Genomic DNA, 14,596 nt, shown 5'->3' on the forward strand with positions numbered 1-14,596 from the left:
GCACTATTGATACTCATTTATACAAAATCCGCATTGCGTTTGACAATCTTGCAAAATGGAAAATTTGATAGTTTCTTTAATGCAGTGGTTCTTAACCTGGATTCAATCGAATCCAGGGGTTCAGTGGGGCCTCTGCCACGGAGGTCAAGACACATCGACTCATCTTGTCTATTCACGATAACATGCTTGACCATCACTGGCTGCAGATGATCACGTGACATTGCATGGCCAATCAGTGCTGCAAGGAATTTATATATCTTGAATTTAAAAAACCCCATTTTATTTTACACTAAAGTAGGGTTTGGTGAATGCGCATATCAAACTGGTGGGGTTCGGCAGCTCTGACAAGGTTAAGAACCACTGCTTTAATGGCCTCTCCTCTGTTTTCCTGTTTTTCCTTTTTAGTTGCTGTATTGTTCCATGTGTGAAAGCTATGATTAGATTTATTTTTAGTATGCATAACTCGAATGCTTCTGCTACGCAAAATTAATATGTATCTGAAGGGGACCATAAAAATCATTTCGGTGTTGACCACAGTTGACGCTGTGGTCATAAAGAGATTGAAAGAAAGATGTATTTACGGGTCAGTAGTTGAGCAAATACTAATTGAATAAAGTGCATAGTTACAAACAGGGCCGTAGAAGGAAAAGACTTTGGACAGTAAACGGTCACCTTGGGATGTATATTTGCTTTTCCCAGCGAAAGGTTAGTAACTAAAAAAAAGTGAATTTCCAACACCTTACAATGAAACATGATATGAAAGATTGGAACATCTTTCATGTTAGCTATTCATAGGATTCCATTCGTTGGTGAATGTCACAACACAAGTATTGAACGAGACCCTTTACTGTTGTGACTACACAGATTAATCTAAGATTTTAAGAGCTGTAAACTTTCAAACTAAATGTCTCTGGCCCCCCAAGTTGTAAAACATTTGTTAGATATTTGCCTATTTGTAAAAAGAGAAGATTTGAAAGACTTGATTTCTGGCTAAACTAAATAAGAAAATCAATCTTCGAAAAAACCTTCAACAGAACATCGATAATATGGACATGCACACACAATTTATTAGATCATTGGCCATTTTATTCAATGTAAACAGGCAATCTTACAAAAAATCAGTAAATGTCCATGCCAAAAAGAATCCCTGAAAACATTTCAGTTATAACCAATATAACCCTTTTTTTAACAAAAAAATATTTATACAATCTATCAAAGTTGAAGCACACCACAAACTTACGTAAGAACAAATCTCTATCAAAAAGACTTAAAACTTTAACTGTAATTTTGTACCTCAGGTTGTATGTGCACATTGATTTGAATATGTATTCCCAAAATAGTTTTTACAAAAGAAACTTCAACTCAAAGCATTTTCATAGGAATGGAAAGCCATGTCATTGTTATCAAATATAGATAGCACCACAATATTTTTTTTAAGTATTTCATGTAGACTACATAAAAAAGACACATGTTAGTATCCAAGAAAAGACTGGATGATAAAATGTTTTTTACATACAACATCATATACTCCCAGTTAAGAAGGAGGAAAAACACATGAATTACATTTTCAAAATAACACCTGGAAAAGAGCACATACAGTATGAATGTAACGATTAAACATGATTTATGATTTTCTTAGTGGAAACTGACATCCACATAATACAGAACACAAAGAGATACTACCCCCTCAAAAAAGATTGATAAAGTCAGCAATTATTTCAAATATCATCTCACCAAATCATTGCCTTAATACTATACTGACAACATCCACAGCCCTATCCTGGAGTCGGTAACGAGCATCTTATTTTTGTTTGTCTTTTGGAGTTATTATTCTAAGAAAAATGCAATATATTATGTAAATATGCTTAAGGATGAGGGCATGAAGGGATAATATTATGTGGATTGTATCATGCATTTATTCATTTTATGTAGCAGTAATCCTCACAGGGGTCGTGGGGGTGCTGGAGCATATCCCACCCAACTACTGTGCACCAGGCGGAGCACACCCTGAATTAGTGGCCAGCCAAATGCAGACGGCAATGAGGCTAACAACCATTCATGCTTACACTCATACACAGGGAGAATTCAGAGCACATATTTCAAACAGATTCGGGAAAGAGCCAAGTGGGGGCAGGTTTTCCACCCAACCAGAAACCGGAATAGCCGGAAAAAACCCATGCAAACCTGGGGTGAACATGAAAACTAAATACAGAAAGGTCCGAAACTGGGATTGACCGCTCGATTTCAGAACTATGAGCCCAACGTACTAACCAATCTTCCATTAGCCGCCCCTGAGTTGTATAAGTTTCAAATGAAGTTATATCAGTTTCAAATAAATGTTGAATATTAAAAAATCTTGCAACATGTACACAGCCATGCGCGCACATTGGAGCAAGTCTAATTCACAAAAAATAAAAATATAGAATTATTGATTAAGTCCTTAAAATGAACCCACAACACTGAACCAAAAAAAACCCAAAAGCTCCTCAGTTCAGACGTGCAATCGCTGTGAAGGGGTTGGTCTAGTGCAGAATGTCCAAAGTCCGGCTCCTGGGCTAATTGCGGCACATGTTTACGTTTCTATCTGTCTGCGACATCTGTCATAAAATCAATAATACTATATGGCCTGCTAGAACTGTAAAAAATACTTGTGTACAAAATAAGCTACTTTACATTTGTTTGCAAGATGACAGTGGCTCTGTGGCCAGATCCTGCCCGGTTTGACGCTTGGCCTCGTGTGATGGTTTCACCAAGCCCATTTCTAACATGGTGACTGTAAATAAAAAAGGAAAGTCGATGAGACTGTAGTTGTCTTGAAGGAATTTAATATCAAGAGGCACAACCAGATGAAACATACTAACTGCAACAAGCTAACTGGCCACGAATGCTGTGAAAATGTCAAGAAACTGGAAGCTGTTTTAATTAGTTTTAACAAGGTGGCATTGCTGATTGCAAAGCACTGCACACCTTTTATGTGAATGTATTAAAGGCAAAGAAGCAAGAGTTTGCCAATGTTTGTCTGGCTCATAACACTGTGGTATAGAGAATTGAAGATGTTTCATTAGATGTTAAGAGAAAGAGGCAAAAGGAACCTGTGACTGATTTTTTTTTGAAGCGTGGACAATATCATGAACGCAAGTGAAGAGCTTATGGACCTTCAGAGTCTTAAAGACCAAAGAAGAGGATCAGATTCATTTGTTTCCGTTTTTTTGGTGTAGATGACGTGAAGCTAAAATGGTATAAATTCACTGGGATTATTACGGGCGGAGCACCTGCCATGGCTGGTGACCGGAGTGCATTATCAACCGTGAGGTCGGAGCTGCAGCGCCTCCCTCAGGGAAGAAATTGGACAGTTCTTGACAAAAAGGGTCAACCCATCCCACAACTATCCTGTTTGGTTGGCTGATTTGGGATTTCTTGTTGTTGAAAAAAATGCAGCGATAAGCCAACTGTATTCACACATCAAAGCCTTTTGGACCAAGCTGCTACTTTTCCAAAGGCACCTGCCACAGGCGCAGCACAATACACCACACATTTCTCATCGCTGCAGGAAATAATGACCAGTTTCCCACGGAACAATATCAGTGCATATATGAAAACGTTTGCAAAAGACATCTAATCTCTGTATGAGGAGTTTCAACAGCGCTTTAGGGCATTTGCAACTATTGAAAATCCAGCGTTTTTTCCTTTTTTTTTTTCCGTGGACTCTGATGACGCTTCAGACCCCCTGCAGCTGGAGCTCATTGGGCTGCGGTGCGACGCAGAGTGTCGCAGTCGGCTCCCTCTTGGGTATAGGAGTCACTCAGTCATGCGGGTATCACATCTCCCATTATAACGGCCGCGGAGGGAACTATTTCAGCGGCGCAGGGCACATTTTCATATGCTTTATTTATTTGAAGACATTAATAAATACTTTCCTTATAATTTTCTCATTTTTTTGTGTTTCCTCTCATCTTTCATACAAAATTGGGACACTTTGACCAACTTTAGGGTTTTCCGTATTTACTTGCATATAAGCCGCCCGCGCGTATAAGCCACACCCTGAAAATTGCCTTGAATTTTTTTAATTTTACAATTTCTCGTGTATAAGCCGCCCCCTGATTCCCAATTTTCACCTCCATATTCATGGTTTTAATAGGGAGAACAAATGTGTTACTTTGAAGGGAAAATCTTCAAAAATCATCACAAGTGGTATTTCTGAGATACTGTATGAATCAAAAGCACATTATTAGGGTCAATATCATAAGGAAGTTAATAATGTAAATGCAAAATATCAAATTATTCAATTTGAAAAAAGAAAAGTCTATCTTGATGAGAACCTGATGCTTTCTAATTACAGAAATTGTAATTTTCTTACCAGAAGTTTAAGATGTTGTGGTAGCCATATTGCTTCTAATGTCAAAATATCTCAATTCTTTCAATGGTTCATATTTCTCCAATAGTGTCACTTTCGAACAAGAAATACAATGAAAAAAAATCAAAGTGGAATTTTGTTTTATTTCAAAATCAATGCTACTCGCGGCTGGCCAGTCAGAGCACGTTTAACTAGCTTTAGACGGCACCGCTCTAGTTATGATGGCTGCCCGGGACCTCTGTAAGATGGCTGTACCCCGAGCGAGCAGTGACAGGAACGTAAGTTTTTTCACGTTTTATACAAGATACATGTTTTTTTTCTCTTGAATTTCATTCATAGCCGTCAAAATAAATTTAGTTTAGCGTTTTATCTGTTTATCTTTTCTCTATTTTGAAATAAATGAAAGTATCAGCCGCATACGCTTGAGTCATGATGCAACGGCGCCATTTTGTCGTGACGTCATCGTGTCACGGCGCCGTCAACTTGCAGTTTTTGCATGTCGTGTTTCTATGCGCATATAAGCCGTACCCTCGATTCAGTCATATTTTTTTTTGTCCAACAATAGCGGCTTATATGCAAGTAAATAAGGTAGTTGTGTGAGGACCGTGGAACGCATTAGAGAATTTACATGTAAAGTAAAAATTTTCAAGTTACGAAAAAAGTTCTGGAACCAATTAATTTCGTAAGTAGAGGTACGACTGTATATATGTGTATACAAGTATATACAAGCAGAAGAGCCCGGCATTGTTGTTTACGTGTGTGTGGTCAAAGTAGGCGCGTTAGACACCAATCATTACTGTTCAAATTTCCCAAAGTGCGCATAGAGTGGCCACGTGCAGTTTAACCGTGCGCAGGCCGTATGTTTTAATGGGAAGCGCACTTCCTTTTTACTGCACACTAACGTTAGCAGTTCTGCGCACCCTATCTCATAAGGCTGGAGGCAATCGGTTAGGGTGAATCAGGGATGTGGGTTTTCGAAAAAGTCAAGATTCAACTGAGGCTTGTGTTTTTTACTTTGTATGCATGGTATGCCAATTAATAGTTTGAGCGTGGGGTACAAGATGCCGCTAGCTTTTGCCCCCAATCCGTCCTTCCGTTTCACTGCAGGCTGACCTTATTTTTTTCAGAAAACAGCGTTTTCGGGACATACCGGTTTGAAGTGTTATTGATTTTCGACTTGTGGCTCTGTCAAAAAAAAACAACCAAACTGTGAAACTTGGCATGGACCTTCTGATCGGCCAGATTCAAAACCCTGCTGATTTTTCTTGAAATCCAGCAGACGGTTTAGTCGCAATCTGAGCGTATTGTTTTTTTTTTAAATATTTTATTGTTTTTCTTTGCTGTTAAGACACCCATGATCTTGAAACTTTTTTGGAAACCCGATTTTTTTCGATTAATGATAGCTGTCGGAAAGATTTCGATACAAAAACCTATTCTATGACACCCGCAGAAGTTCAAAGCATAACTGTGTACATTTTCTGATATATTGGCCTAGTCGTTTTAGAGTCCATAGGGAACGAACAGACACACACACGGACAGATACACACACGCACACACACACAGACAGATACACACACACGCACACACAGACAAAGATGCATTTAGGGGGAATTACTTTTTCACAGAGGGCCGGACAAGTTTGTAATTTTTTCTGCCTTGGTAAATAAAATCATCATTTAGAGACTGCATATTCTATTTACTTGGGTTTTCTTTGTGTCATACTAAAAATGACCTTTGTCAAAACCTTTGTGTGATAAATATGCAAAAAACTAAAATCAGGAAAGGGCAAATACTTTTTCACGGCACTGTATATCAAGCGGAGAGTAAATATTTTCCCTATGATTGCAGTATTTAAAGTTGATTGATTTTTTTTCTAAGGAACAGGGTGCCCCCCGCCTCTGGCCCGGAGTCAGCTGGGATAGGCTCCAGCACCCCCCGCGGCCCTAATGAGGATAAAGCGGTTCAGAAAATGAGATGAAATATATATACAGATATATACAGTGGGGCAAATAAGTATTTAGTCAACCACCAATTGTGCAAGTTATCCTACTTGAAAAGATTAGAGAGGCCTATATATGTCAACATGGGTAAACCTCAACCATGGGAGACAGAATGTGGGAAAAAAAGAAAATTACATAGATTTTTAAAGAATTTATTTCCAAATTAGAGTGGAAAATAAGTATTTGGTCACCTACAAACAAGCAAGATGTCTGGTTGTCAATGAGGTCTAACGAGGCCTCCACTCGTTACCTGTATTAATAGCATCTGTTTTAACTCATTATCATTGTGGGAAATAAGTATTTGGGGATGTCGTTTGGCAACACGGATTTTCAACTCCTTCCACAGATTTTCTATTGGGTTGAGATCTGGAGACTGGCTAGGCCACTCCAGGATCTTAAAATGCTTCTTACGAAGCCACTCCTTTGTTTCCCTGGCTGTGTGTTTGGGATCATTGTCATGCCAGCCACGTCTCATCTTCAATGTTCTTGCCGATGGAAAGAGATTTTTACTGAAAATCTCTCGATACATGGCCCCATTCATTCTTTCCTTTACACGGATCAGTCGTCCTGGTCCCTTTGCAGAAATACACCCCCAAAGCATGATGTTTCCACCCCCATGCTTCACAGTGGGTATGGTGTTCTTCGGATGCAGTTCGGTATTCTTTCTCCTCCAAGCACAAGAACCTGTTTCTCTACCAAAAAGTTATATTTTGGTTTAATCTGACCATAACACATTCTGCCAGTCCTCTTCTGGATCATCCAAATGCTCTCTAGTGAACCGCAGACGGGCCTGGATGTGTACCGGCTTCAGCAGGGGGGCATGTCTGGCAGTGCAGGATTTGAGTACCTGGTGGCGCATTGTGTTACTGATAGTAGCCTTTGTTACTGTGGTTCCAGCTCTCTGTAGGTCATTCACTAGGTGCCCCCGTGTGGTTCTGGGATTTTTGCTCACCATTGTTGTTATCATTTTGACGCCATGGGGTGAGATCTTGCATGGAGCCCCAGATCGAGGGAGATTATCAGTGGTCTTGTATGTCTTCCATTTTCTAATAAATCAAAATCAAATCAAAAGCCTTTATTGTCATCATACACAGCTGCGTATAACAAAATTGGTGGTGCTACTCCACAAAGTGCGTTTTCCCAGTAAAAAAAACAAATAAGTAATATAAAAAGTCACATAATTGTTCCCACAGTTGATTTCTTTACACCAAGCATTTTACCTATTGCAGATTCAGTCTTCCCAGCCTGGTGCAGGTCTACAATTTTGTCTCTGGTGTCCTTCGACAGTTCTTTGGTCTTGGCAATAGTGGAGTTTGGAGTGTGAGAGACTGAGGTTGTGGACAGGTGTCTTTTATACCGATAATGAGTTAAAACAGATGCTATTGATACAGGTAACATGTGGAGACCTCTTTGACAGCCAGAAATTTCGCTTGTTTGTAGGTGACCAAATACTTATTTTCCACTCTAATTTGGAAATACTTTCTTTAAAAATCAAAGAATGTAATTTTCTGTTTTTTTTCCACATTCTGTCTCTCATGGTTGTGGTTTACCCATGTTGACAATTACAGGCGTCTCTTCTAATCTTTTCAGTAGAACTTGCACAATTGGTGGTTGACAAAATAATTATTTGCCCCACTGTATATGGATGTATGGATGTATGTATGTACGTACGTATGTATATATATATTATACCTGTTAATCAAGAACATTCTTTTGATATATATTAATTTATGCATTTGTTTGTGTGGATGTATGTATATATATATATATATATATATATATATGTATATATGTGTATGTGTATATATTTACATGTATATATATGTACTATATGTATATTCATATGTATATCTATGTATGTATGTATATCTATATGTATGTATGTATATCTATATCTATATGTATGTATGTATATCTATATGTATGTATTTCTATATCTATGTATGTATGTATATCTATATCTATGTATGTGTATATCTATATGTATGTATATCTATGTATGTGTATATCTATATCTATGTATGTATGTATATCTATATCTATGTATGTATGTATATCTATATCTATAGATATATGGGTATATCTATATCTATGTATGTATCTATATATATATATATATGTGTATATATGTATATATATACATATATGTATATATATACATATGTGTATATATACATATACGTATGTGTATATATACATATGTGTATACATACACATCCACACACACACAAATGCATACATTAATATATATCAAAAGAACGTTCTTGATTAACAGGTTTAGGCACTTAAAATTGGTGCTTATCCATGCTTATCCTTTGTCCATCGTTTACCTCTCAGCAACTTCCTGTTATGTCACTGCCCCTTGCTGATCAAAAAGAAGCAAATCCAGCTGCACGCTTGAACATTAACCAGGGTGATCCATCATTTCATCAGTCACGAGACTAGACACAAATAACCAAACTTCTTTTGTACATATGTACAAAATTTCCCACATGTACATATGATATTTACTCTTCTTTGTAGCCGCTTCTTTTTTCTCATAAAATTCAGAATGGTTTTGTTACAGGGCTAAACAAATGTATAATACAATCTTAGAAGAAAAAAAAGAGCTCAATAAATACATAGTAATCACAGTCTATACAGGCCTGGAGCAGCTGAAATTGATACAGTATCTAAAAGCTGCAGCGGAAAATGTTTAAAATGTTAAAAAAATATTTTAGCTTTGTTGAATATCGAGAGAGATGAGAAATAAATGATCTGCGATCTATAAACACACATGGCGTTCTTCTCCAAGCGATGTACAACTACAATGTTCTCTTTATACCCTACTTCTCAATTAGAAATATGTGCCTTTAAGTGTAAATTGAACTAACACTGATTAATCATACTTCAGCTTTTTGCAGAGAAAATTTGTTTGTACTGATTTGAACCTAAGATTTTAGGGTTCCTGTTTAATACAAAATGTGCCCGAGCCATTACTCTCCTGATCAGAGGTGCCCCGGGAATAGTTGAACTCTTCTGCCTCCAGCATCTCCTCCTCCATCCGCAGGAATGAATCTGCAAGATACAGACAAAAAAAATTCACCAAAAAGATATTTCCATTGAAATTGGGGCTGAACAATATTGAGAAAAAAAATGACATTGCAACTTTTTGATTGTTAGTGATATATCTATAGCTATATATCTATATACCTATATATCTATATATCTATATATCTATATATCTATATATCTATATATCTATATATCTATATATCTATATATCTATATATCTATACTGGGTTTGATGTACAGGTAGGTGTTTTTCCCCTGCTTGGCATTGCTGCCTGTCGCACCTACTCCAGTGGCCACGGGTCAGCTGCAGGGTCATCAGCCAGAAACCACCGTTCATCGATGTTTCGCTCCTTTAATCCTGGAACATCTCCTGGTGGCGGAGCAGTGACAGAGACGTCTCCCTGTCACCCCCTGCAGCTGATAGCTGTTGTCTCCTCCAGCCATTGTTGGGGTTAGTTGTTTCCCCAGCTCCTGTCCTTCCTCCTAAGCCAGAGCCAAAAGCTGCCTTTTTCTGCCTCCTCTGCCAGCTCTTTTATGGCCTTCCTCAGGCTGCCTCCAGACACCCTGGCGTCCCTCAGGAGGCGTGTTATTGACAGCCCGACGTAGCCTCGGCAGCCAACCTCGACTGGGTAGAGAGTGCACTTCCAGCCAATTTCCTGGCACTCAGCTGCCAGTATTTGGCCTTCTTGCGCTCAAAGGCGGCCTCAATCCGTAGGGGATGGTACTGTTAGTTCTATGAGGTGCACTGCTCTTGCCTTGGAGGACCATACCACAATGTCTGGGTGGAGTGATGTGGTGATAATCTCTGTGGGGAATCGGAGCTGCCTGTTGAGGTCAACCCTCATGTCCACTCCTGACTATGGGAAAGGGCCTCAGTGTCTCTCTTGGCCTGGTGTATCTCATTTTCCTCCCTTCTGTGACGAAGTTGGCGTAGATCTCTGCTGGTGGTGAATTTTTACTGCTCTGTCGGCGTCTCCCCAGCACTTCAACTCGTTTCCTCAGGACCTGGTCATGGCGCCATCTGTAGCGCCCCTGGGAAAGTGCAGTCTTAGCTAGTGTTGGGAGCGTTGCAAAGTGCGCAGCATACCTCCTTCCCAAACCATTGGTAATAGAAATTGAAGATTTTTAACCAGGTGACTTGAATAGCTCGGTTAGGGAAGACTTTGGTTGACTCACCATGACCACAATGTATTAATATAATACTGTTTAATCCAAGCTAAAGGGGATGATGGGTGATTGATATGGCAAAAAAAATCCTAGCATGATTTTTTTTTTTTACATACAAGATCACAATCTCAATTGGATTGTTTATTTCAGTGTTTGCCAACCTCTGTGAGAAATAATTTGGTGAACTACAGGAAAGTATCGACCTCTCTTAAGAGTAGTACCTGCGCAAATTACCCCTGATTGTGTAAAGGAGATAATGATAAAAGAAGATGTAAGACAAAGTGTGAGAAATGGAATAATGTATACCCTGTTCCAAGAGCAGCAAAGGACCAAGCTAACTTTTCAACACATGTTGCCTTTGATCATTTTACCTGCTTAAACCTTACAGGGCATGGTCTGAAGCTGGAGGCGATAAATGAGACGTGGTGTGCTCGCGTCCTAAAACAGACTGCACCCCTGATACCACGTTCTGACCTATGGTGGTGGTGTGGGGGAAATAAATTATACGACTCCTGCCGAAACGCGGCAGGACTTTGTGCTTTGGGGTCACTGCTTTTACCAGTGTCTGTTTTTCCATCTACAGTGGAAATACAATTGGCTGAAATCCAGTATGATGGTGGGTCCCTCCCGACGGCGTTGATCGGTATGGAGAGAGGGAGATCCAACATACATTGATGCGATTGGCATCCCCCAGGGTGTACCAGATGAGTATAGGTTGGTTAATCAGGTCGCAGCAGGTTGGGAGTCTATTTTTCTTTTAATTACCCCAAACAAAAATGTGGATGGGATAAATTACCTGCATTACAATGTCCAAAACCTTGGAAATTATACTGAACAGGGATCTGTGGCGATAAAGGAACAACTGGCAGCCACTAGTCTGATGGCGTTCCAGGATCGCATAGCGGTCGAGATGCTTCTTGAAGGAGCAGGGGGCGTATGCAATGTTTCAAAATATTGCACTCAACAACACGTCCCCCACTGGGTCCCTCACCAGGGCCAACGATGGCCTGCAGACCCTAAACCGCAATATCAATATAAAAAACATCCTGGAGTAGAATTATCTGCTTGACAGATTGGTGGCATAAGGCCTTCGTACATACAAAGGTTTGGCCCTATTGACATCTGAGGACATCTCTGGTGAGTCCCCGTGAAATGTCTGCATGTTGTGACGGAGGCTCCAAATGCGCAAAAGGGGCATTTTCACGTGATGGTCTTTTTTTGAGAAATTAGACTCGGGTCCTGGGGATGCCGATTTTGAAAACCCTGTGTATACTAGTCACTAGCAGGTAGACACGAGTGTGGTCTATAAAACGTGGTACGTGGTGGTCGACGTTGTTTTGGTTGTGCGTGTAGTTTTGATAAAGCCTAAGAAACAAAAGAAAAAAGTTACTACGAGGTTGCACACGAACCCACTCCAAAATGGGTGGCTCAAATAATAAATCGGCTAGAGACGACGATCTAAAAATGCGTCTGCCGTGTAAGGATTGGAAATTTGTTGAAAATCAGAGCGCTTTTAGGATTAAACATCTAAACTTATGGATAGATAAATATGGGTTTGCTGGCCATCTTAATATGCATAAGATATTGATACTACGGGATAATGTACGTACTAATGCATAGAAGTAATATATATGTATAATATATGAATGGAGATAGAAGCGAGACGGCTTGTTCCACAGATACTAATTATTGTTTTTGATGGCGAGGCGGGGAAAGGCAAAACGTGCTGTTTTGTAAAAAATAGCGGAGCCTCCTTGGCTGGTTGATAGGAGCGAGGCGATGGGCTGTTTTGTAAAAATAATGGGCCGCCTCGGAAAATATTTACCGAGATAGGTGACGAAAGAATAGGAATGTTAACCAAGAGAGTGGGAGAAAACAAATGAGGAGGTTAAACAGAAATTGGGTTTTCAAAAATGCTATATGCTGGGTTTGTGGAAAATTGGGGCATATGTCGCGTGATTGCCCGGACAAAAGGGTCTCTAAAAACAAGGAATGCCTGCTCAAAATGATTCGAGTGTGAGATTTTGAATATGAGGATGTTGAGCTAAATTTAATGGAAACACTAGCATTTGATTTGGTTAAACCAGAGATTACATTTTTTGTGAATTGGACAATTGATACAAATTAAGCTTGTGAGCGTTGATCCCGTCTGCTAGCGGTAATATGGTGTTTAAAACCGAAAAGATGTGGCAAAACGGCAGATAAAATGTTTTTTTTATACTCTAGACTGGTCAAATAATGCGTCGGCTGCGGGGGAGCGCGGCTGTTTGTTGCGGGTGCTGATTTGGTTGGAATGGGGAGAAACATGAGGACCGCGGGGCGACCGATTGGACAGTGTTAGGAACAAAAGCTTGATTATATGCAGTCATTCAATATGCGCGCGGACCGCACAAGTGGATAAAAAAATTTTTGGGGGACCCCTTCCGTGAAGACATTACAATAAGTGGCCTTGGGGGTGCTGAAGCAAAATTGAGGGCAAAAATGTTTTTTTTGTTGTAGTTATGCTTTTAGCATATTTTGACTGTAGGGCCTTGGCAAAATATTGTGATATAGTTGGATATCAGGAGAGGAATTAATTTAGTCTTCTCTAAAAAGCATTGTAATTGTGAGCAGGGAAAAAGAGGCGAAGCATTGTGCGCAGGAAGAAAAAGAGAGCGTTTTGGAATTTGTAAACAAGATAAGAATGCTGCTTCGCAGTGAGTGTAAAGGTCACAGTTAGCGGCTAAGAGCGTGCTTCCGTTAAACATTTCATAATAAAAGAAGCAGGGTTTCCGCAATGACCTTCGCATTTATTCTTTGGATTTAATCAGAAATGTCTTTCGAGGTGATAGAAAATCTGTTTGGCAAAGATTGATTTGGTAAAAGCTTTGGAATTGGGAATAGAGCAAGATAGCCATTTTTTTTTTTTTACCAATTTCTGGAGTTCAAAGGGCTCTTAATTAAAGAGAGCTAGTTTTGGAGGATAAAAGAATATTAATACTGTTTTGAATGGTTAGTTTGTCCAATATACATTAACATAAGAGATTGGCTGGTTAAAGAAAAAGGAATGGGAAAATTTACAATATTATGGCATATTGGTGACAATTTGTGGGTCCTTTATTAAACATTGAAAATTATAATTAGGAAATGCCCAATAAAAGGTGGATTTCTCTAAATTAATTATTGTAGATTTTTATTGGGGTAACAGAGAGATATAGGAAATAGCTCTTATCTTAAGTAAACATCGTATGGGGTGGGTTGCAAATTATATCTTAGGTATAGAGAGTTATTTGGTTGTTAATGATATCAGACATGAAATTAACAATGCAGAAATGGCATGAGAAAATTCATGACATTCATCCAAATAATTAGGTAAATTGTACCTGGCTGGGGTAGATAGAATCATTGATTTAGGATAGGCATAGTTTCCCTAGGAGTGAAGAAACGGAGTGTTTTTAAAGTGCACAGAAGACATTCCCTGTTTGTCCTGAAGGGGGAAATATGCTTTGGTATAGGTCATATTGATGACTATTAGGATATTAGCATTGATCAATTGATACAACCAAATGACGTTGCTGTCTATTGCTTTAGTGGCATACAAATTAAGAGAACTTTAGCCAAAACTTACGGCATTGCAATTATGGGGTTAATACACCTAATGTTACAGTGATAACGATTGACAATAACAAGCTTACATAAGGGGGAAAGGAACAATTCTCCAAGTTCCAAAATCTGGCTAAAGAAACAGATTGTTTGTCGCTTTGGGTTTTGACATAATGCGTTGGCACATGCATTTTGAGATATTTGGGGAATATCTACAACAAATGATGAAAGAAAATTGAGAGGCAAATAGAAAAATGATCAAAGAAATTAAATATTTTGATTTAATGACAATGAAGTAGTATTGATTTCACCGTAATGGCGCCGTTCACGCGGCAGCCAGTGGCAGTAGCTCTGTCCACTCTTATTTGTTTTTCGTGTTTTAAGCCCTTCTATCTTTTTTTTAATTACATTTTAATATTTCTGAATACATTCCTTTTT

The 14,596-nt window shown here is 39.0% G+C and overlaps 1 protein-coding gene and 1 long non-coding RNA gene across 3 annotated transcripts in view; one reads left to right on the forward strand and one right to left on the reverse strand.

Annotated features, from left to right (window-relative positions):
• The window catches only part of LOC144092648 (uncharacterized), an 18,977-nt gene extending 17,478 nt beyond the window's left edge, over positions 1-1,499 (forward strand). Inside the window, exon 5 of the long non-coding RNA XR_013306115.1 lies at positions 1-1,499. This exon is cut by the window's left edge and continues 171 nt beyond it. This is a non-coding gene — a long non-coding RNA (uncharacterized LOC144092648).
• The window catches only part of mbtd1 (mbt domain containing 1), a 142,032-nt gene continuing 128,500 nt past the window's right edge, over positions 1,065-14,596 (reverse strand). For both annotated transcript variants that reach the window (XM_077625638.1, XM_077625637.1), the window contains one exon: positions 1,065-9,412. In XM_077625638.1, the coding sequence (XP_077481764.1) occupies positions 9,245-9,412 (168 nt within the window). In that variant the 3' untranslated portion in view covers positions 1,065-9,244. The remainder of the gene's footprint in view (positions 9,413-14,596) is intronic.

Source organism: Stigmatopora argus, chromosome 18 (assembly GCF_051989625.1).
Source record: "Stigmatopora argus isolate UIUO_Sarg chromosome 18, RoL_Sarg_1.0, whole genome shotgun sequence".
Classification (NCBI taxonomy): domain Eukaryota; kingdom Metazoa; phylum Chordata; class Actinopteri; order Syngnathiformes; family Syngnathidae; genus Stigmatopora; species Stigmatopora argus.